Raw genomic sequence first — 23,485 nt, forward strand, 5'->3', positions numbered from 1 at the left:
GCCAGATATCGGTCATTCACAGTAATATATATATATATATATATTAATATATATATATATATTTCTAACTGTATATTTATACTTATATACAACACTACATATTTTATGTTATGCAATCTGCATTTGATAAAGGTTAGTTACTGATTGGCGATTGAAAGATCATGACACGAGGTGAAGGCTGGCAGATTTTAAATTGATTTTTTTCTTCAAAGGGTGAAGGATGATCGGTGATTTAGAATTATCGAATTCTGCAGAAATATAAGTATCTGTAAGCATTATTATATCTAATTAAAGAAGAAAAAAAAAGATAAATTATATTTATATTATAAGACTGTTAAGTCTACGGAGCAAAAATTATTAAAAAATTTTTAGCAATTCAGATTTTATAAAATCATTTACAATGTATCGCATTTAGTTACTAGTTTTAAATCAAATGACCTTTAAACTGAATTTTTTAAATATGTAGAAAATATTGGTAATAATAATAATAATAATAACTTGTTTTCAATAGTTTAGAATTTTAAGTTTCTAAAGCATATTTAGATGATTACATATTATACATAGATCTAGTTAAAATTAGGTTTATTTTTGAAATTTTTTATTTAAAAATCATTAATTTTTCAAATAAAAATTTATGTTTTCGTAAACGAAACAGGATTTTCCGAAGTTGGATAAAGAATAGTTTCTTTTCTGAAAAATAAATTTATATTAAAATATCATTCTGAGTACAGAAGAGAAATAATGTAAATATAGTCTATTTATAACGTTACACATACTTAGGTCCAAGATTTTGATCAAGTTCTAGTCCATCACTTTTAAATTTTGCGCGCATACTAGCGATAGAAGATTCTGAAAGATATATTTAGTTGCTATAAATTTAAACATTATTATTAGTAGCAGTAAAGAACCAACCTGTAAAAAGATTTGGATGTAATTCCATGTAATTCAATACATATTGATCCGCATCTTCAATGATAAATTTTTGTCCAGCAGCTTCGATAACTGCTCCGAGAAAGAAATCTTTTAAACTATAATAAACGGGCTCTTCATAGATTCCGCCACTTTTTAAAAGTTTTTGTCGAGAGAGAAATGTACCACCAATAAAACCAGAATTGGTAATTGGTGGTTCGAATATCATTACAGTATCATCAGAAAGATAATAGTAGATAATAAATTTTCTATCTTTATCGTGCGGATATTTAGGATCCTATAATGGTTTAAATTATATGAAAACTTAAAAATAACAGACAAACATCATTAAATTCCTTACCATTATGGCAGTGTATCTCAAGTATTTCGGATGATTCAAAAGAAATTTTGCTAAATCTGTATAAATTTTTGGTCTTAAAGTGATATTATAATAAGATTGAAGAGAATCTTCCCATGTGCCAAAACCGTCTGTATGAGGAGGGAGTTCCTATTTATCAATAGAAAATATTGTTAAGCGACACTAATCATTAAAACCTCAATCACATTTATATTACTTACGGGAACGAAAACTTTCGGAGGTTTCGGTCTAACATCAATGGGCGTAAAATCTTCAACACCGTAATATTTTCTGTAGAATTCCTGAGTGAAAGAATCACAATCATATAAAAATAATTTTCTGTTATATATAAGCAATGTTTTGCCGATTCCCAGATCTTTATGAGAATAAAATTTATCTAGTTCTGCTTCTGTTAGATCTAAATTAATTGATGGAAAATCATCTGAAAGAACAGAAACGATTTTATAACTGAAGTTATAATTAAAAGTTAGCTTCATTTCATTTTAATAAATAAATTACCTGATACGGCAGATCTATCTTTTGGTATTCTATGTCGTTTTACTAGAACTGGATTAGGATCTCGACCATTATTTACTTCATGAACTTCCAAAATTTCAATAGAATCATCTGCTAGATAATACTTTAAATAAAAGTTTATTTTTTGGTTTAGAAATTATTAACTATTATTTCAAATAAAAATACAAAAGACATACATTTAAAATACAATAATGGATATCTCCGTACATATTATCTCTGTCATCCCAAATACAATAAAATCGAAGTATTTGACGATCGAAATGAAGAAATTTCCAAAGCGAATCTACAGGGGATGGTGTAGTATATAATTTACGTGAAGCAGAAAATTTCTGTCTTTCTAAATATGGATCCACTGGTGGGGTTTCCGAAGGGTTCACTTCTATTCCTTCACTCGTGAGAAATTCCTGTTAGAATTAATATTTAAATATAAAATTATATTATTTATGCATAAATGATTTATACAGTATATATTATATATAATGTATAAATCATTTATACTTGACATACATAACATGTATATGTTATGGACCAAGTGACTAATACGTCATTATCTATAATGCCCGGCCATTATGAATAATGACTAAAGCGGCCGTGCAGCCTGATAAATATTAATTAATTTATTAAATTGAACAGACATTATGAATAAAACTTATTTCTTTTGGATAATTTGATTAAAAAAACACTTTCGTTAAGAAATATTTGTTTTTGTCAATTATTTCAGAGTATCTTAGGAACAATACGTCATATTATATGTTAATTTTAATATAGATATATTAATTACATAAAACTTTAATAATCAACATGCATTATATAATAATTAGAATCATTATTAAAATAAATTTACTTTGGCAATTATTTTGCACATAGCTTTCAACAAAATAATTTGTGAAAATTTTCCTTACAAGCTGGAATAATTTTAAATGTATTAGGCTATTAACTGTATTAATTAAATTAATGTTAACAAAAAGTATTATTAATAAAATTATATAGCCTAATTAAATCATAAAAATCAACTTAAAGGAAACTTCTGAAATGTCGTTTTGGTATTTATCATCACTTTACCTGACAGATGATAGCACTATTCATATTGANTCATAGTTGACCACTTTTTTAAAACGTTACCAATACATGAGCATTATTTACAATACCTTTATTAATCACTTAGTCTATAACACACACACACGCATATATATAGCCTACATATACATACAGTACTATAAAAGTATATATATATATATTTATTTACTTACTTTTGTCCATTTGTCACAATCATATATGCGATAAGTATTCCCGTAAATGGTGAAATTCATAGCGATATTAAGATCTCCCCAGTTCCAAAATTCTCCTAATGAATTCTTTGGAAATCTTTGTCGCCTAAGTAAAACTCCCTAAAAAAATTAATTTGTGGTTTTTATAAAAATAAGTTATTTTATTTTGGAAATTGTACATTTTTAAGCAATCTCGAAAAAAATTAGAATATTTTTCTCATTATATATGTTGGAATTCCTCTTTTTTTCATAGCAATTTAAAACGATTTTTCAATACTTTTTATAGCTAAAATGAATTTTTATGAATAGATACGACAATATTAATATAAGACAAAAATATTAAATATAGATTATAGACATTTTTGTTTATATTCTTAACACTAAAAAATAGACAAGTACTATGTCTAGACGTCTCCAAATACAATTAACTATATAGGCCTCACATGCATGATTGTAGCCTATATTGTGAAAGTCTAAACAACATAATCGTGCATATACATTGATTTGAATATTTTAACCTTTCAATAACTTAAAGCTTTATAAATTGTGAGGTTTAATTTATTTACGATTTTATTAAAATGAACAAAAATAAATTTTTAATTCTTTTGTTTCATTTTTATAATTAGCCTTCATCATAGATATGTTTCCTTTTCTTCGTAACAATGAAACACTGAGGATTCTAATTGAATTTTGTCAACTTCACTCAATACTTAGATATAGTACAGTCCACAGACTATAAAAAGGAAGGACACAAACTATAAAAAAGGACATCGTACATTATGCAAGAAGCTTCAAATTCTATGATTCAATGTCAGATCAGGGCTCTTACAAGGAGCTTTGGCTGAACTCAGGGCTACATTAACTTGAAAACAAGGAATGTGGTTTTGGTCAACATACAACGAATAAATAACTTCATAAAAATGTCGTTCGTTACTTTTTTATATTTGCAGAATAGGTTAAGTCATGAATTTTCTGTTGTTTGTTGATAATGAAATTTGTGGTTCCCTTCAGGATTAGGAAAAGAGCAACCCATACGAAAAGAAGGTACATGTATTTCTCAATATACGGGTATCTCTGCTTTGAGAGATTTTTTTATATTCTTCCTTTCCATTTTAATTTCCTGGCTATTATGTAGGTTATACATAACAAATCGTGTCAAATTTGACCCTATGGATTTTTTGCAAACCTCCACTCTTTGAGACTCCTTGAAATCAAAAAAGTAAGAAAGAAAGAAAAAAAATCAGGAGAAAATCCCAAGGATATACAGTATGTGTTTGTTAACGTATATTTCATTTAATATCCCAGGACTGGGTAAAGGTTAAAAAACGAAATTTGGTGTGGTAGCTTGTATATAAGGGGCTTTGATACTGTTAAATTTTGGTGGTTAAAGGTCGAAGGAGTGGAAAAGTAGAAGGGATCATCTGTCATATCTTGAGAGGGGTCGGATTTAATGAAGATTTTACTCGTTATTAGAATTCATAATTTTTTTTTTTTTTTATAAAACTCATTTCTACCCTCAAAATAAAACTTTTAGCCATTTTATAATAATTAATAATATAAATATTTTTTAATAACAGAATATAATAGAGGCGCTACACACAATTTTATTTGTTATATTTATTATGATTAATAATATAAAATGTATTTTAAAAATAAAGTCTCATAACAGCCGCGAAAGCTACGCAACTGGTTGCTGGATTTTTAAAATTATGTTAAAGATTTTACCTGTATTCTAGAATTAATTTCGATTCTCATAACGATAATCGTTAATTTATATTGTGAACATATTTTCCTATATACTATATTGGAAGTAATCTTTTGTAAATTGACGCCATTGATGTTATAACAAACGGAGATAAAGTTCCATGTTGGCTATTCAAAACTAATAATTAAAATTAAAGTAAACAAAAATTTACTTGTGCTCTATGTCTAATTAAAACATGAAAATTTTACACTTTCATTGAGGAATAACGTTTGAAAGTAATGGATATTTTTATTAACAATTTTTAAAAAATAAAATTAAGAAATTACATTAAATAAAACTTTATATTTAGTGTATAAACATATATACATACATTATGACACTGTATATTTTATTATAAATAACCAAAACTGCTTCATCCATTTTTTTTTTCTCTAGGAAAAAAAAGGATCGAAACAGTGAAAATAAAATAAATTAAACTTCATAATGCTTTAATTGTTTTTGTATAGATTTCAATTTTTTAACAGACAAATTAATTGTTGTTTTGAAGGTAGGAAAAAACTATCTTAAGCTCTTCTGTACTATTATGTAACTGCATTTAATAATATGTATATGTATGATAAAAGTTGATGTATTGTGATAATGGCAAATTACTTAAATAAATTTTATTACAATTAGTAAATTTCTAAGGCAAGTCTCGCATCATCTTTGAGCCATTCAATTTCAGAACCTCACTTCTTGGTACTTACACGTTTAGCCATCATTTATCACAGTGGAGTAATAATACGAATTTTTCAAAATTTATAATAAATAAAAAAACAAATATAAACGTTTGTAGATTGTACATATTTAAAATACTTTGTTGAAAAAATGATGTAAACATTTATAAACAACAAGAATAGCAAAATTACATCTTAAGAAAATTTTTATCAGAATCAGAACTAGATATTTATTTTTGATATAAAATTACAGTGTTTTTCAGAAATTAACAAATAACGAGAAACAATAATCTTCAAAAAATATTTGAGAACTGTTGTGATAAATTCATCAGTTGTATGAAGTTCAAAACTACAACGAAGAGGTAAAGTGAGAGTTTCATTGAATAATTTTGTCTTGTGACAAAGGTAAAAAATGTCACAATCATTGGAGTTGACTCTGCTGTATACAATATCTCAACGCATTGTTCACGTATTGTTCAACATTTCTACAAGGTAANTTTATTTATTTATTTAGACATACTAGGCAGAGCCCATGATGCGGGGTATACAATAATTCGTTACATGTACATTACAAAAAAATATCATAATCCATCCATTATTACAGAGAAAATTAACATATACATAAAACAAAACAAAAGTTATACAAGTATTATTATAAACATCAAAAAACATCAAAAATAAATATCTGAAAGCCAAATATCCAAANATAATAAATAAAAAAACAAATATAAACGTTTGTAGATTGTACATATTTAAAATACTTTGTTGAAAAAATGATGTAAACATTTATAAACAACAAGAATAGCAAAATTACATCTTAAGAAAATTTTTATCAGAATCAGAACTAGATATTTATTTTTGATATAAAATTACAGTGTTTTTCAGAAATTAACAAATAACGAGAAACAATAATCTTCAAAAAATATTTGAGAACTGTCGTGATAAACTCATCAGTTGTATGAAGTTCAAAACTACAACGAAGAGGTAAAGTGAGAGTTTCATTGAATAATTTTGTCTTGTGACAAAGGTAAAAAATGTCACAATCATTGGAGTTGACTCTGCTGTATACAATATCTCAACGCATTGTTCACGTATTGTTCAACATTTCTACAAGGTAACGTCGACCAATGCGTTGACTATCTGTGTATGGCAACTCTAAAAATAACGGTGATAGACTTTTCCTCGAGATATACACCAATGCAACGTAATTACGGGCTTTTTTCTCAGGATCACTCTTACGACCACCAGAGTGAGACTTCATAGTTGACCACTTTTTTAAAACGTTACCAATACATTATGCAATCGTACTTAAGTGCCTTCCTGAAAACATAAACACGAAAAAGCTCGTGTTTAACAGTCGTCACGTTCTCACTTTGTATATCATATCAGGGCCGGCGTGACCTTTTGCGGGGCCAGAATACATTTAAATCCTATACTCAAATTTCACAATAAGAAATTATTTATTAAAAGTACAAAGGATGTTAAATATATTTTTTATAAGATGAATATTACATAATTTTTCTCGCTATTTTCGCCTCAAAATCTTTGATTACGTCATCAAAATTGATTGAGTTTGCCACTTCGCTTTCTATTGAAAGAATAGACAGAGATGTAAATCGGTCTTGGCTTATTGATGATCGAAGATAATTATTTATTAGTTTCAACAGCGAGAAACTACGTTCAGCTGAAGCCACGGTTACTGACGTAGTTAACATTTGTAACGCAATTAATAAATTTTGGTATGTTTCGAAAGATTGTTTTTTATAATGTATTTCATCGCATCTAGAGCCGAATAATTGGCTCGCATTATCGATCGGAACATCTTAATCTCTTCAAACATTTCAGTTACGTCGATATCTCCTCCCAAATGTAAGTGAAGATCTTGACAACATTTTAATAAATATTCGTCATCTAAATTCTCATTCATATATAGGAAGCCAAAAATATTTTGGTGATTTGCATTTAATTCAAATATACTTTTAAATGATACGAACGCAGTATCTATTATTTTAAAAAAGTAATGTATACGGAAGTTGCAGACGTGCTAACGTTTGATGTCAACATTTAATATCAACGTCTGCAACAGGTTGCAACGAAATATTTCAATGCAAAGACGGGAGAGAAAATCTTGTACTCATGTCAGTGTGCAACAAGTTGTCATCGATTAGTGGATTATGCGATTGCATTTTCCACACACACCCGAATATTCAATCTACTATAGAGGGGATCCTGCAAAATGTCTGATGAGTTTTCGTACACCGCTGGGCCGGGTTCCGGCGAACGCGCTAAACCTGCAATGACACACTTAGAGCATTGCTCTACGGTCAGTGGCATTTTCACTTTTGTCGCGTGGCAAAACTACTACCCACCTTACCACTCTATTGTGGCAGAACTTGAACTTCATACAACTGTGTTTATTATGACACAACTTTCAAATTATCCTACCTAAACGGATCGTAATATTACCTTAAGTTTTTATCCTTTAATTAAAGGATTATCTTTTCATTATTATTATTGATTCATCTTAATACTTAATAATTATACTATTATTAAACAATACACATTGAATGTTATTCAATTCTCAAAAAATGATTAGTTTGTGATGAAAAAAAAATATATGCACAGACATAATACGAATAATACACAATATTTTCAATTTATCGTTTAAGAATTAAACGACTGTAATAATCATTTATTTAACATTGGTAGCAATTCTTTTTCTTTATTCAGAATTCTCTTGTTAAGCTAAAACTAAAATTGAGCAAGTATTTCTAGCTAGAATTTAAGTCTAGATATTTTTTACGAAAATATATTTAAAAATTAGAAACACTTCCATTGGATTGTAAATCATACTTAGAATTTATCTACATCAAGCAATTATATAAAATAATAAATATTCAAAATCTTTGCTAATTTTAATTTAAAATTTTTTTGATTTTTTGCATTAATACAGTAGTTTAAAATATCTGTGTTAATTTCATTCCAAGAGCATTCAAAAAATCGTAAATCAGTCTGTAATTAGCATTAATCGAAACTAGATTATTTATTATAAGGAATTATAAGTTTTGTGTATTAAATAATATATAATAGTACATTTTTTATCAAAGGCGAATAATTACTGTTTGAAAAATGTAGAGTGGTTAGAATAAACTGATGGTACTCACATGCGCGGAGCCAGCTTTTCTGAAACAATCGAATGAAATTCTGTACACATGCAACGTAGATCATGGGGAAGAGATATACGAGAGAAAAAATTAATTGAAATTTTCACCGCTAAGAAAAATGTGGCGCTGCAAGGATGACAATTATAAGACAAGTAGGCAATTTTATTAGAAGAACAAAACTACATTTTACACATTTATAGTATACTGTATGTTCAATGTAGGATACTTCTTTGTTGAGCAAATGTTGCAATCGTGAAACGACGTTATCAGCTGCCGCACATAACATTACAAAAGCAACTGGGAGTCGTCGCACTATGCTGGCCTTTAGCTCCTATACGAAGTGCACACGCCCCTGATAAACACTCTTTCAAATAATCCCACAGCCGTAAACACAAATTTTCGACTGAACAGAGCTACATTTTCCCATAGTGGTGAAAATTTCAACTAATTTTTTCCCGTAAACTGTACCCCATGATCTGGAATTGAATGTATACCGTGTTTCATTCGATAAGGTTCAGTAAAGCCGGGTCCACGCATGTCTGAGTACCATCAGTTAATTCTAATCAACCTTTGTTATATGGTACTTCTATTATCAATCTCGAAGTCATTCATAAAGAAAGAAGTGTAATTTGATTACCTGTAACAAACCAGAATTATTAATAGACGGTTCAACTATACGCATTGTGTCATCTTCTAGATAATAATAAATATTCACTCTACGTATACGATAAGTATCATCAGAAGAAAAAGGAACAGTTTGCTTAAAATATGCGAAGAATCTCAACACCTAAAAATTAATATATAAAAAGTAAATCAATTTAAAATGTACTAATGGCCATTTTTTGCAATAATTATTTATTTATTAATACCTTTTTATCATAAGCCACGAAAGCAGGAATCCAAACTTTTTTGGGTACTTGAGCTCTTCGCCCATATGTCAAATCTCTAAATTTTTCATTTTTTAAGCAGTTTTCGGCTTCTAAAAATTCACATGCTAATTTAGGAGTCGGTTTCTGAATTATACATGGAATTCGATAACCTTTATCGTATGTCAATGTTTGTGGTAACGAAAATTTGCATTTCTAAAAACAAATATATATACAGTATACAGTTTTAAATAATCTGATGTCTTTCAAAATGTGCAAATAATTATTTCAAAAACTTATGATAAATAAATAAAGTTTGTCTTAAACTATAGTGAATAAAATTAGAAATAATATAGACCTATATAATAATTAATTAAATACAGTAAAATCATAATTTATCAATTCGCGCACTTCGCAAACGATTCCGAATGCTCCCAAAACAGATATTTTTCTTTTTATAATTTTAAGAAAAATGTTTGATGATTTAATAATTAAAAAAGTTTAAATAAGATTTATGTAGCTTACTCCCATTTTACTTTTTCCTCTACTAAGAAAGAAGTTAAGAGGATAAGTTAATTTTAGTGGAAAAAAAATCATTTTTTAAATTCTTTAAAAAGTTTATGATTCTAGATTGTTTACCATTTTGTTTTCATTAACCAAAAAGTTTTTTGAAAAAGATTTTACCTCAGATTATCTGTTGATTTCTTATAAAAAGCTCCACTATTGACAGTGAAGACCCCTTCACGGGGGCTTCTCTGTCTGAATCCACCCTTACAACATTTAACAAATTTAAAGAATATTTCTACTTAATTCGATTTCATATATCTTCCGCGTGTCTAAAATCACAATTAAAATTCATATAAAATTGTATTTGATTCTGAATTTTAAATTTAAACATTTGTTTATTTTCTTTTTTGTAAATGTTATCATTGCAGAATAAATCGAAGAGAAAAATTTTCTATTTAATAAACATAAATAGAATTGTGTAAATCGATGCAAAATCAAAGTCTAGAATAGTTTAGTGCAGATTAACCATACAATAGGCCCTATATTTTTTAATTCAAAATATTTCGAATTTTCATACTTACCGTCGGATCAATAAAAGAGAAGCCTGGCAAAAACGGCAAATCGGCTTTGTTCATGGCGTTTTGAAAATTAAAATGCGGATATAATAAAGCAAAATCTTTAAATGAAAAATGAAAAACAAGAAAACCCGAACGTTCGAAAATATGAATGGAAACCGTGTAAACAAATGTTACCTAGCAGTGATAGATTGACATTCGAAAGCTAATATTTCATTGGCTGATGATATTTACAATACAGATCAATCGAGCGTGTTTGGCCAATTATATTTAATTTATTTAAACTTCTCATTCGGAGCTAGAATCTTACCAAAAATTAAATTAAAATTTATCTATTACTAATGAGATGTTTGTTATTAACAAAATTATATTTTAAATTTCTAATTAAAAATTTTATCGATTAAAATTTAACAACGTAATTTATTGAAATTGTAATTTAGATTAAATATCTAATATAGAAATATTAATTAATTAACTATTTAAATATTAATATAAAGACGATGTACAGTTATAAATTCGTTATTACAATTACAAGAGCATCTCTCAAGATGTAAGTGTCGCCATCTATATGCGAATTTAATTAAAATATAGTATTTGTTTATGTGTCAGCTGTTGACAAACACGAGACAAATGTGTTAGACCGGAATTTGGACTTTCGTTTTTGATTTATGCGGCTTAACTACTTATCATTTGAGATTTGATAAATTGGTTAAATTCCATTATTGCACATGAATTGCAGTAAAGCATTGGAGGCCAAGATAGGTAAAATTATTTTATTTTGTTAACGATACAGGAAATTTATTTCTAAAATATACTGTAAGTTATAACTTTTTGTATTGTATGCGTAATATATTACTATTTAAATACGTAATTTTAAGTTGTAAATTTTACTCCAAGGCTATCGTGTCAATGTTCATTATCATTTATTAAAAAGCATAGAATTTTATTTTTCGAAAAAAATTTATATATATGTGAACCATCAATAAAATAACGTTGACCTAATAAATAAGCTATCAATAATAGTTCAGTGACAGTCCTAAATTCATATTTACCTGTATATATCTAGTATTCAAATTTTAATAACTTGGAAATTGTTATGTAAAAGTTATAAATTTTAATTAATGGAAAACATTGAGTTTATAGCAAAAAATTACAAATGAGATTGTTGATGTTTTGGAAATTGTCTAACATATCTGAATATTGCATTAATGTATATGCTTATTATAAAATAATCTGCTGGAGAGGAAACTTTCTCAAATAACAATCAACTGTAAAAGAAATAATTTATTGAAATAATTATTATTGAAAATTTATCCAGACATTTAATGTTTGATAAATATAAAATTTTAGCTAGATAAACGAGTTGATACCTATTATATATATAATAATATAGCCGTATTATTGGGTTGTTTTTCCAGCTGTAATTCAAATGAAACAGGTTATGTTGATACTAAATGACACTAAATGTGCAGAGGTCACTGAATGTGCATCCTTATGACTGATGCACATTGCTTATCAGTTGCGTGGAAATATGTTTTTTAAGTCAGTATAAAGGGACACAGATATAATAGATGTAAAATTTCAATTAGTATAGTATAGACTGGTGTTTTATACATTTTGTGTAACATATATTCATGTATCATCTTAAATCTATATAAATAAAAATGTAAATGTTCGTTTGTTCAAAATCTTAAATCTCTGAAAGTTCTTCACTGATTGCTTTGAAATTTTGAAACAGCATTGCATTCGAATACGGAGGTGTTTTTATATTATACAGTATAGATGTCAAAATTCTCCCGCAGGGGAGAGAGACAAAATTAAGGCTTACCGTGAAGAACTGGGCTTCTATTATACTATTTTAGATGCGGTTTTTTGTGTTTTTGATTGCATTTTAATAGGGTACATCAAGAGAATGTACACTAAGAAGGGATTTTTCGAAATTTCCCCTGCGGGGAGTGTTATATATTTATAATAGATACATTTTGAGCCACAGCAACACGTGGTCGGGTACAGCTAGTTTACAATAAAAAATGATAAATAAAAAATGCTATATTAAGATGATATTATATTTAATTCTATGAGCTTATATTTTATACATTTTAATGTTGTACTATTTTTTCTACTTATATACATTTAAATGTTAGCTATATTCCACTTACATCCTAACAGAATACAATGTTCTACTTTGTTGATATCCTATAATGGCTGTTAGTACAATCAAAAACATTTTCAAATTTCTTAATAAAACTTTTACTGGTAAAGGTTATACTTTGCGCTATCATACCTTTTATCAGTATTGTATTGTACCTGTATTTTGATATCAAATTATTTAGTGATACATAGGTATAATATTGAATTATCCCCTGATTATTCTTCATGCATTATTATACAGGACCACATATTAGTATCTTAGTCTCTAGGTAGTTGTGGGCTGAGGGCTGTTTATGATTGATATCTACTTTATTAACATCATAAAGATATGGTTCATGGACATAATTGACACTTTAACTAATATTTAGAGGCTAGTTTTCAGTTTTTAATTATTAACATAAAAAATGTTTGTCATTTTTTTATTGTCTGTAAAAACTGTTCATTTTAAATTTCTGACAATCATATCATATGCCAAATTATTCACAAAAATATTTATTAAAATATCTTGTGTTTTGACTGTCATGAATGTTTTCAGTTCATCATTATATTACAAAAATAAAAATACAAAATAATATGATCAATAGACTACTATGATAAAATTATTTTTATTGAGTTTTATAATTTATTAAATTATACAGTCAAACTCCATTTATTTAGATCCCATTCATCCAGATTTCCAGAATAACCAGATTGATCTGAAGTCATTTATTTTTAAATTTTTATACATTTCGTGGAAAAATTATTTGGATGTTTTGTGAGATTGTTGAAACATTAATTATAAACTTAATATGTATACCTATGTAGCAATCTCACATATTCAAGGATAAGAATATATATTGTTTGTATGTACTGAATAATTTTTATTTTTCTATTTCTGTAATGTTCCTATTGTTTTCAGGTCAGTAAACCATGTAAGTTTATTTTAAATCATTAAAAAGTAAGAAATTTTAGACTTCTATTTCATTACCTCACTAATTTTGGTTTATCTGGATTTTTGTTAACCTATATTGGATCTAGTCTTGTTTGGTCCAAATAAACAGGGTTTGACTGTATTTATTTGATATATTTTATTTTTATATTTTGTTTTATTTTTATAATTTCATATAGTAAATGTAGTATTTTAAATTTCAGATCAAATAGTTACATCATTTTTAGGACCAAATAAGAGGTAAGATTTAATACACTTCCTCACTGTCTGTTTATAAAACATAATGGCATCCATAAATTTGTGGACAGTATGTGCATATTTAATTTCAATTGTAATATTGACAACAGCTAAATATTCTCCATTTATTACACTTGATGGTGAATGGAAAGTCAGAAATGGTAATGGAAGTATAATAATACCTGCCAAAGTTCCAGGAGGTATTTTTACTGATTTGAAAAGACAAGGTATTATTGATGATCCATATTTTCGATTTAATGATGAATTTTATCGTTGGATAGGAAAAGACAGTTGGGAATATTATAGAAGATTTGATCTAAATAAAGAAATTTTATCAAAAAACAGTATTTTTCTTGTAGCACATGGATTAGATACAATTGCAGATATTTACATCAATAATAGATACATTGGAAGATCAACTAATATGTTTGTTCGTTATAAATTTAACCTTAAATTAAACTCATTGTTAAAGGAATCAAATAATAGTATCAGAATATCTTTTATATCTCCTGTTGAATATTCTAAAACTAGGAGTAATGAATATATGAAGAAATATAGATATGTTGTTCCTCCAATATGCCCTCCTCCTGTTCAGAATGGAGAATGTCATGTTAATTTCATTAGAAAAGTTCAAAGTTCATTTAGTTGGGATTGGGGGCCTTCTTTTCCAACTATGGGAATCTGGAAAAATATTGGAATTGAAGCTTATGATACAGTCATTATTCGTGATATTACTGTTGCCACTATACCAAAGAAATCTGATGATAAAATAATTTCATGGAAATTAAATTTAACAGTCTACTTTGAAAATGCAAATATGTCTACAAGTACAAATGTAACTATTAAATTAAATAAACTAATTTTGATAACTAAGATATTTCTATTAAATAACAGAGGTGTTCTGAACATTACAGTAAATATTCCAACAAATTATTCTATAGAATTATGGTATCCAAATGGTTATGGAAAGCAGAAATTATATAATCTTACTGTTACATTTGATCCTTTATCTAGTTTAGAAATAGCTAGTAAAACAATATGCATTGGTTTTAGATTTGTTGAATTAATACAGGAAAAAATTAAAGGTTCTTCTGGTTTGAGTTTTTATTTTAAAATTAATGATGTTCCCATTTTTGCAAAAGGATCTAATTGGATTCCAGCAGATAGCTTCCCTGATAGAATTACTGAAGAATATATTCGTCATCTCTTGCAGTCAGTGAAAGATGCAAATATGAATATGTTAAGAGTTTGGGGTGGAGGAATGTATGAACAAGATAGTTTTTATAAAATAGCTGATGAATTAGGAATTCTTATTTGGCAAGATTTAATGTTTGCTGTTGCACTTTATCCAGTTAATAAAGAGTTTCTAGATTCTGTTTCTATAGAAGTAAAACAACAAATTCAAAGACTTCAGCATCATCCAAGTATTGTTTTATGGGCAGGAAATAATGAAAATGAAGTGGGAATAGCACAAAAATGGTGGCCTTCAGTATATTTATCCTATGAAAGATATAAAAAGGATTACATTACTTTGTATATTAAAACAATTGCTCCAATTGTAACAGAAGATAACACTCGTCCATTCCTGCCTTCTAGTCCATCAAATGGTAAAATTACAGAAAAGGATGGATGGATATCATCAAATCCACAAGACACACATTATGGTGATGTCCATTTTTATGATTATACCTCAGATAGTTGGGATTGGAAAATTTACCCTCGAGCAAGATTTGTTTCTGAATATGGTTTTCAATCATATCCCTCTTTTATTACATTTTCTAATGTCTCACTACCTAAAGACTGGACTTATCCATTTGGAAAATTTGTAAGTCATCGACAACATCATTTGTTTGGTGGCTTAGAAATGTTGAAATCCATCTTAAATCATTTATTTTTACCAAAAATAAAATGTGGTCCTCAAGCTTTCAAGGATCTTTTATATCTATCTCAAATAGCACAAGCAATGAGTATAAAAACAGAAACGGAATTTTATCGTCGGAGTCAAAGTGATATAATAAATGGAGAAGGAAAGACTATGGGTGCACTTTATTGGCAATTAAATGATATATGGCAAGCACCAACTTGGTCTTCTATTGAATATGGTGGAAGATGGAAAATGCTCCACTATTTTGCAGTTAATTTTTTCAGTGATTTCTTAGTATCTCCATATAAAAATGGTACAAATATAACTGTGAGTTTTATTTCAGATAAAACTCAAAAATTTGACAATTTAACTTTATATTTAAACATATATCATTGGTCATCATTTAATTCTATTTACAAGAAAAACTTAACATTTAATCAATTGCCACAGTCATCTCAAACAATTTTTACTGTTTTACAAACAAGGTTGTTGAATGCAGCAGGTTGTAAATCATCTAAAGAATGTTTTTTAACTGTTTCTGTGAAAAATAAAGATGGTCATCAATTGGGTCCTAATAATTATCTGTTTCTTTCTTCATTTAAGCAGGCAAGCGGTATTAAGAAAGCAAATATATCTATAGAAAATATTGAAATTATCAATAATACAACTGTAGAAAATCAGGAATTTAAGATTACATTAAGCAGTGATAATATTGCTCCATTTGTTTGGTTGGAAACTAAAATAAAGGGTCGCTTTTCAACAAATGGATTTCTATTAATATCTTCAAAATTTGACATAATATTCTTTTCAAAAGAAAGGATAACTACATTTCAGTTGCAAAAGAAACTTAATATTCGATCTCTGCTTGATGTCTGTAATTAAAAATGTTTTCTATATTTTGTAAATTCTATTAAAAATTATAATTGTTAATTTTTTGAAATGATATATTTGTTATTGATATTTTAGAATGTAAATTAAAAATAAACAAATTTTTAATAATTTTAGTATTTATTTACTTTATAGTAAGACAATAATTACATTATATATGGTATAAAATTTTGTTGTGAAAATTAAACATTTTCTTAATATTGAACCTTGTACTTTACATATTGAATGAATTAAACAATATTTTGGATAATTTTCTTAACTTTATATTATCATTGTTTTATAAATTTAAAATGAAATTAACATCACACAAGTTTAATATTTGCAGAATATGTAAAAAAAATAATGTATTTTTTTTATNTCTGGTAGTAGCATGATTTCACATTCATAAAAGTTTTGATCATTGCTTACAAAAAACTGATCCAAGTGATTTCTGACATTGTCATTTCAAGTAAATGTCTTGCAGTTAAAAAAAATTGTATAGACCGGAACAAGTAATAATCTGAGTGTGCTCGATCTGGCGAATATGGTTAGTGTGATAGCACGTCCATCTAAGTTATAACAGTTTCTGATGAGTTACCAAACTTGTGTGAAATTTGACATTATCGTGGTAAAACACTACACCTGTTTTGTTGATCAATTCTGGCCGCCTGTTTTGTTGATCAATTCTGGCCGCCTTTTCTGTTTAATGATATTACTCAATTTATTTACTCAATGGCAGTACACTTTTGAATCAATTGTTAAATTGTCTGGTAAAAGCGCCGAAAAAAAATTTCCTTAAAATCCCACCAAAGATAGCATCTCACCTTAAGAACATGTGGAACTCATATATCAAGCTTTGAAACAAAACCAATTTGTTTCAAGTAATCATAAACAGTTCAATTTGACAGATTTAATCTCTTAGTGATTTCACATGTTGTTATTTGGCAATTTGCTTCAATCAGTACCTTTATTTTGTTTTTGTTGGCTTCAACTGGCCATCCAGAACGTGGTGCATCTTCAATATTGAAATTGCCAGAACAAAATTTTGTTCTGGCAAATATATATAATACTGTAGTGTAGTGTAGTAATATGTATAATACTGCAGTGTAATGTAGTAATATGTATAATACTGCATATATAAATACTGTAGGAAATATAAACAGTTTTGGCACTGTCGTTCTGTCAATACATCTTCCCCATACACGTCACACAATTTTTTTTTTGCTTGAACAGTATTCTTACCTTTTTGGTAATAAAAGAGCAAAATATGCCAAAAATGCTGCTTTCGATCTTCCATATTTGATGGGAAACAAAAAATAAACAATTGCACAAAATCAAACAAAATTTTTACAAATAAGCCTTAAAATGCTAGCTGTCAAAATATATAATGATAATACGGTTTAGAATGAAAATGGTGGGAAAAATATGACTAATCCATCTAGTGGTAAAAAAAAACGAAATTACTTTCTGAACANAAACATTTCTTATTCAACGGCCATAAAAATTATTTCTATTAATGATGTCTCCAAAGTTCAACTAAGTTTTCGCAGAAAAATAACTTATCAGAAATCGCGGCCGCCGTTTGGTGCGCTGCTCCGCGACGAAAACAAGCTTAAGCAATGGTGACGTCGAACGGTGCAAACTCGGTAAGTAATCCTACAATTTTTTGTTTATAGCATAGTTTATACGGATTATTCCCAAAAAAATATACATATTTTGGAAATGTTGAGTCAAATTAGTTTAGGAATCGATTAATTTTATGGAAGAAAACCTTTCAAACAGCCGTAGTCCGTAAAGTGCATACGTGCCGGGCTGTGATTGGCAAGGACTTGTACAAAATTGATTCATAAAGAACGGAACGTATTTACCATGTTATAGGGGAGTCAACTGTATAATTAGTAATTTTTTCCCCATTTGCAATATAGTCAAACCTCATTTATACATTTCTCAGTTGTATATTTTTTTACAAATATGCATTAAATACTTTCTGCACCATACTTTCTCCATCATAAAATATGTTTTTCATTTATATGATTTTGAACTTACATGTTGTATTTTTTGGTACCCTATAGCATTTTTTTTTTCTCACTTGTGTTGTTCACTTTGAAGTAAAAAATTAATTTAAAGCTATTTATTAAAAAAAGTGAAAAAGTAAATTATATATTCCCTTCAGCTTAGTCCAAACTGACAGTGAATCACCAGAAAATCAAAAATTAGAGCAAATAATACATAACATGAGGTCATTTCTGACAAATTTCCTGTTTAGTAAATCATTCCATAAGTCCAACACATTGAACATTTTTGCTTTCCACATTTTGTAGTATGAACCAATTTTATTAAGAGAATAAAAATTGTTTTCAGTTTCTCTTTTGTTTTCACTATTTACTGTCAGTTTGAGCTAACGTTTTGGAATAATTCCTCATTTTTTCATAAGACTAGAGTTTGAGTTTGACTGATGTCCTATACTGGTAAGTATGTGGAAAATCCATTGAAGAAAACAAGAAACTGTGGTGGTTCGTTACTGAGAGATAGTAAGGTCTGCAAACAAACATTACTAATAGTGATACACAAAACAGATATACAAACAGAATATCCTTTATTTCTCTCCAAACCAGTTCTTTTAGTACAGATCTCAACTTTACAGATTTAATATTACTATTAATTAAACAAAAGGATAGTCTATTGTCCTCCCATAAGCATGTGAACAATGCGCACATAACATACAGTATGAACCCGACTGACTTACAACTAATCTTATATCTATCTTAAACCTAAGAGAAAGAGGAAAAGCAGACTCTTAGGAAAACACGACAAGTAGACAGAAGAAGGTAGAAAATACCTGGGTTTCATTTAGTTGGAAGGTACAAATGTGGAAGGTGCCACCTCAATAATATGCTTTCGGATGTCTTCCTCCTCTGAGAACTTGGTGCCTCAGAGATCTCTGGTCGCACTCACTGTCCTTATGATCTTTCTTCAGTTTAATTCCTCAACCTCTACAGTTTTCCCTGGCTTCGCAGTCCCCTTTGTGACTATTCTCAAAGTTGGAGCACTGTCTTGTCCTGCTGTCCACTTCGAGATCTTGACCAGGAATGGCCCTTCCTCTCACTGTTTTGCCTTAGGTCTCTTCCTTTCTTTTGTTTCCCCCAAAAATTTGGGGAAGTGATACTTTCCTTACCTTTTTGTTCTACCAAGAGTTCTGAGAAGGGATAATCCCTCCTTAAGGCAATAAGATTTAAGACAGAAGCTTCTAGAAGAAAGTTATGACAAAAAGAGAAGAATTGAATATAAAGAAAAATAAAATATAACTAAAATACATATAATCCCATCAGTGGCGTAGCGTGGGTGTCAGCCGCCCGGGGCAAAGGAAAATTTCGCCGTCCCCTTATTTAGGTATCTCAATTTAAAAGACTAAAATTCAGTTTTGTCACAGAATAAGTAATGAAAAATTCCATGCTAGGGTTGCCACCTTTTTAAAATCGCTGACCCGGATGGCAGGCGAGGTTTGTTTGAACAGAAGTTCCTGACGCATTTGTACGTCATTTTGCAATGCGAAGAATAATGTGCAGTGCATGCCAGTTCTAAATCAGTTACAGTTAATGACTATGGAGACTTGGGTGGGAGTAACATAAGTAACCTAGATGACCTAGCTCTATTGGATAATGGAGGTGTATATGGATACGAATGAATCGTACAATTCAAAAAAAAAAAAAAAAAAAACAGGTTGCGCACAATATCCCCGGGTAAAATTAATAGTTCACCCAGACAGTGAGTCGATTCCTGGACTATCCGGATGGTAACACTATTCCGTGCTCATTTCAATCGGTCCGAATTGTAAGTGCTACGGAAATATGAAATAAAATGGTTCAAATTTTTACAAGATATTATTATTATTATTATTATTTATTGTGAAATTTTGCCACACCCTAAAAAGTGCCGCCCCTACTACGCTACGCCACTGAATCCTATGGCTGATGGCCAAACAAACAAAACTTCACCAATTTTTTAAAAGTATATGACTTAATTTCACACTGTTTTACTTCTTATATGTTGTTCAAATGTTTTATATATGTAGTAAATTGAATCTTTGTCATTAAGAATTACAAACAAATTCAGTTGTATACAGTAGTTTTAATTTGTGTTGCATCATACTATTGTAATAACTATATTCACTATGAAAACAATTCAAAAGTAAATTTGCACATGCATTTTTTTCACTGTTACAGTATTTTTCTTGGTCCCTTCAAAATCATAAATAGGATTGTAAATCAAATTTGTAATACAAAATTAAAACAAATACAGTATCATAAAGTATGGTGTGTTATTTGATTTAATGAAAACTCCTCCAAAGTGACACCTCTTGTAAAAATCACATTTTCTTGGAACCATTGGTGGTCACAAAGTAGGGGTTTTACATTTTACTGTATTTATCAGTTAAAAAAGATATTTTTTGATCATTAATAATAGACAAATACAGGAAAATTTTCTCAGGACCAAAAGTTTTGAAAATGAAATTTTTTCATCAATTGAATCAATTAAAATTGTAAATAATGTCAAAAGAACAATATCAAATTTTCTTGTGTTATTGCTTTTCTTTTTTCTAATGTCTATTTTTCCCAAAATTAATTTTTTAACATAAATTGGCATTTCTTAACTTTTTTGTTCATTTTAATGGTAACATAAATTAACTTTGTAATAAATTGTAATAACATTTACATTTACTAAAGGATAGAAGGCCTTTACGTATAGCCTTGGAAAAGGAAAGATGAAGAGTTATAGTAGAAATGAGAAGAGTGAAGAGAAGAGAAAGATAGATAGGAAAATGTGAAATATGACATCTCAGAGTACCTGCCAAGTGCCATTTATTAAATACAAGAAGTACAAATAGTCAAAATATAGTGGTATTTTGACTATTTGTAATACTCAAGAAAGAGAAAGTAGGAGCCCCAATTCGTCTGACTTGTCTTGGAGCTCAACAAACATATATGTGCGAATGTACAACCCGATTGGGAGAAAGAGACAAATCTTCCATGCCTTGGGAGGGAACAAAAGAGAACAACCATAAGTACAAAAACAGCCCAAAACTGGGTGAAATGGCCCTTAACAGTTACCTTGCTAAAGGGCCTGCACACAAACAAATGCATATGTACAGTACATCCCCTATCAAGAAGGAGAAAACCTCCATGGCCTTGGAGGGTACAAAAAATGCAAGCAAAAAATTCTCCCATGAAGGGACCAGGGACAATGACATTGTTCCTTCAGGTCTGGTGGTGCATGACTAAAGGGTGGTTAAGACACTGACTACCTTAAAACAAAGAACAAAAAACAGTGCCACAATTTATGCCTGTTGACAAGCCTATCCTACAATGCTGTAAGGCACAGACAATATTAGGGACAGCCAGAGACATATAGTCCCAGAGTAGACTTTCACAGATACCTAGCCCAAGTTGATTGTTACCAGGAGGGTTGACTACCTGGTGGACTTCAAGATGTCTGTTGCCCTGATGAAGGTTTCAAAAGCCTGGAGAGTCCTATGGTTGGTAAGGAAATTTTTCATCTGGCAAGGCCAGTGAAAGCCAACATCAGCCAGGGTGCCTGCCAGAAGCCTTCTTTTTGCTTTATATTTTGGACACAAGAAAATTGTGCGCTTTGCGTCCTGGTCCTCATCCATGGAGCAGAGGCATTTTGCGTCCTCTTTATTAAGAAACCATTTCAGATATGCTCAGAAGTTTCCATGGTCCATTATGAATTGTGAGGTGGCAGAGTTGGGCTGGTAGGCGTTCTTAGTTTCTCTGTCCATAACACTTGGTAGAAACTCGAAGGCGACACACCTTCGAGTTTCTACCAAGTGTTATGATCTGTATCCCCTGATTTCCACCAGTGTTGCCACACTTGCCTTATGGTGTTGTTTAACTTGGTCTTAATGAGGCTTATTGGAAGAGTTCTTAGTGATATGGGCATGTCCAACCTTGTGGCCCTTTTCGCCAACAGGTCCGCCCGCTCATTTCTGCTAACTCCTGAATGTCCCTTAACCCGGTTAAAGTAAATGGTCGCTCCTTTTCTTTGGAGTGTTTCAAGAAGGTTGATGGTTTCTTGAACAATAGACAGTCTTGTTCGTAACCGTTTGAACTTAGCAAGTGCTGTTTTGCTGTCACTGAATATATTGATTGTCTTATTGTGTAGTCTTTGATTGTCTTTTATGTAATGGAGAGTCCTGAGAATGGCCAGGCTCTCCACCTGGTTATTTGAGCAATGTTCTTTGAGTCTGTAATTAGCTTGGAAGATGGACCTGTCGTACTTGTTACACATCACCACAGCACATCCTACACCTTCTGTTGACTTTGACCCATCGGTGAAGATTTTTGTATCCACTGTTGCTATCTTTTCAACTCTCCTTAATTTCTGGGCATGGCTTTGCAGGGTGTACAATGTTGCCCCTCTGTGCTGTGTTGAGGTCATATTGTTGAATGTCCCTGATAAGGTCACTCATTAACAGATGGTGGTTGGAAGTCTGCAAACCATCAGCTGATTGTCCAAAAAGTTGATGTTTCCAGTGAATTTTTAAGACATGTAAGTGAACAGGTAGTATGTTTGTGATTATCTGTAAAGCATGTCTGGTAGGCCTTTGCAATGGGGATAAGGTTCATGCATTGTATTGATAAAAGTTTCCTCTTGATATCCTGCTTAGTAGCCACTTTTCCCCAGACCTCTGTCCCATATGTGACTGCAGGCTTGATGGCACACCGGTAAATAGTCCAGCTAGTGTTAGAATTGATCTCCCATGTATTCTGAGAAATGCACCTGAGGGAATGTGTCAAGGGTGATGGCTTCCAGGT

The 23,485-nt window shown here is 29.6% G+C and overlaps 2 protein-coding genes across 9 annotated transcripts in view; one reads left to right on the forward strand and one right to left on the reverse strand.

The window, feature by feature from the left end:
- Positions 1-560: 560 nt before the first annotated feature.
- LOC111630239 (EF-hand domain-containing protein 1-like) lies at positions 561-10,875 on the reverse strand. 2 transcript variants are annotated; one of them, XM_023374313.1, is made up of 11 exons: positions 10,612-10,873; positions 9,527-9,739; positions 9,295-9,444; positions 3,055-3,192; positions 1,981-2,208; positions 1,787-1,907; positions 1,489-1,709; positions 1,271-1,417; positions 913-1,207; positions 777-849; positions 561-690 (listed from the first exon to the last, which is right to left on the reverse strand). In XM_023374313.1, exons 1-11 carry the CDS (start codon positions 10,663-10,665, stop codon positions 633-635), a joined length of 1,698 nt encoding a protein of 565 aa, XP_023230081.1. In that variant the 5' UTR covers positions 10,666-10,873; the 3' UTR covers positions 561-632. The 2 variants fall into 2 exon arrangements, with proteins under 2 accessions (XP_023230081.1, XP_023230082.1); XM_023374314.1 differs by having other exon boundaries at positions 562-690; positions 777-869; positions 10,612-10,875.
- A 259-nt stretch (positions 10,876-11,134) lies between these two features.
- Positions 11,135-23,485, forward strand: part of LOC111630235 (beta-mannosidase-like) — a 35,624-nt gene continuing 23,273 nt past the window's right edge. For 6 of the 7 annotated variants that reach the window (XR_002757480.1, XR_002757479.1, XR_002757481.1 and 3 more), the window contains exons 1-2: positions 11,135-11,367; positions 13,888-13,924. Coding sequence is in view for 3 of the 7 variants with exons in the window: in XM_023374303.1 (XP_023230071.1) it covers positions 11,334-11,367; positions 13,888-13,924 (71 nt within the window). In the remaining 4 variants the exon portion in view is untranslated. Of the gene's footprint in view, positions 11,368-13,887; positions 16,708-23,485 lie in introns of those variants that run through there. The other variant, XM_023374301.1, reaches the window with a different exon arrangement.

Source organism: Centruroides sculpturatus, unplaced genomic scaffold, assembly GCF_000671375.1.
Source record: "Centruroides sculpturatus isolate CEXI.00-Female unplaced genomic scaffold, Cexi_2.0 scaffold553, whole genome shotgun sequence".
Lineage (NCBI taxonomy): Eukaryota > Metazoa > Arthropoda > Arachnida > Scorpiones > Buthidae > Centruroides > Centruroides sculpturatus.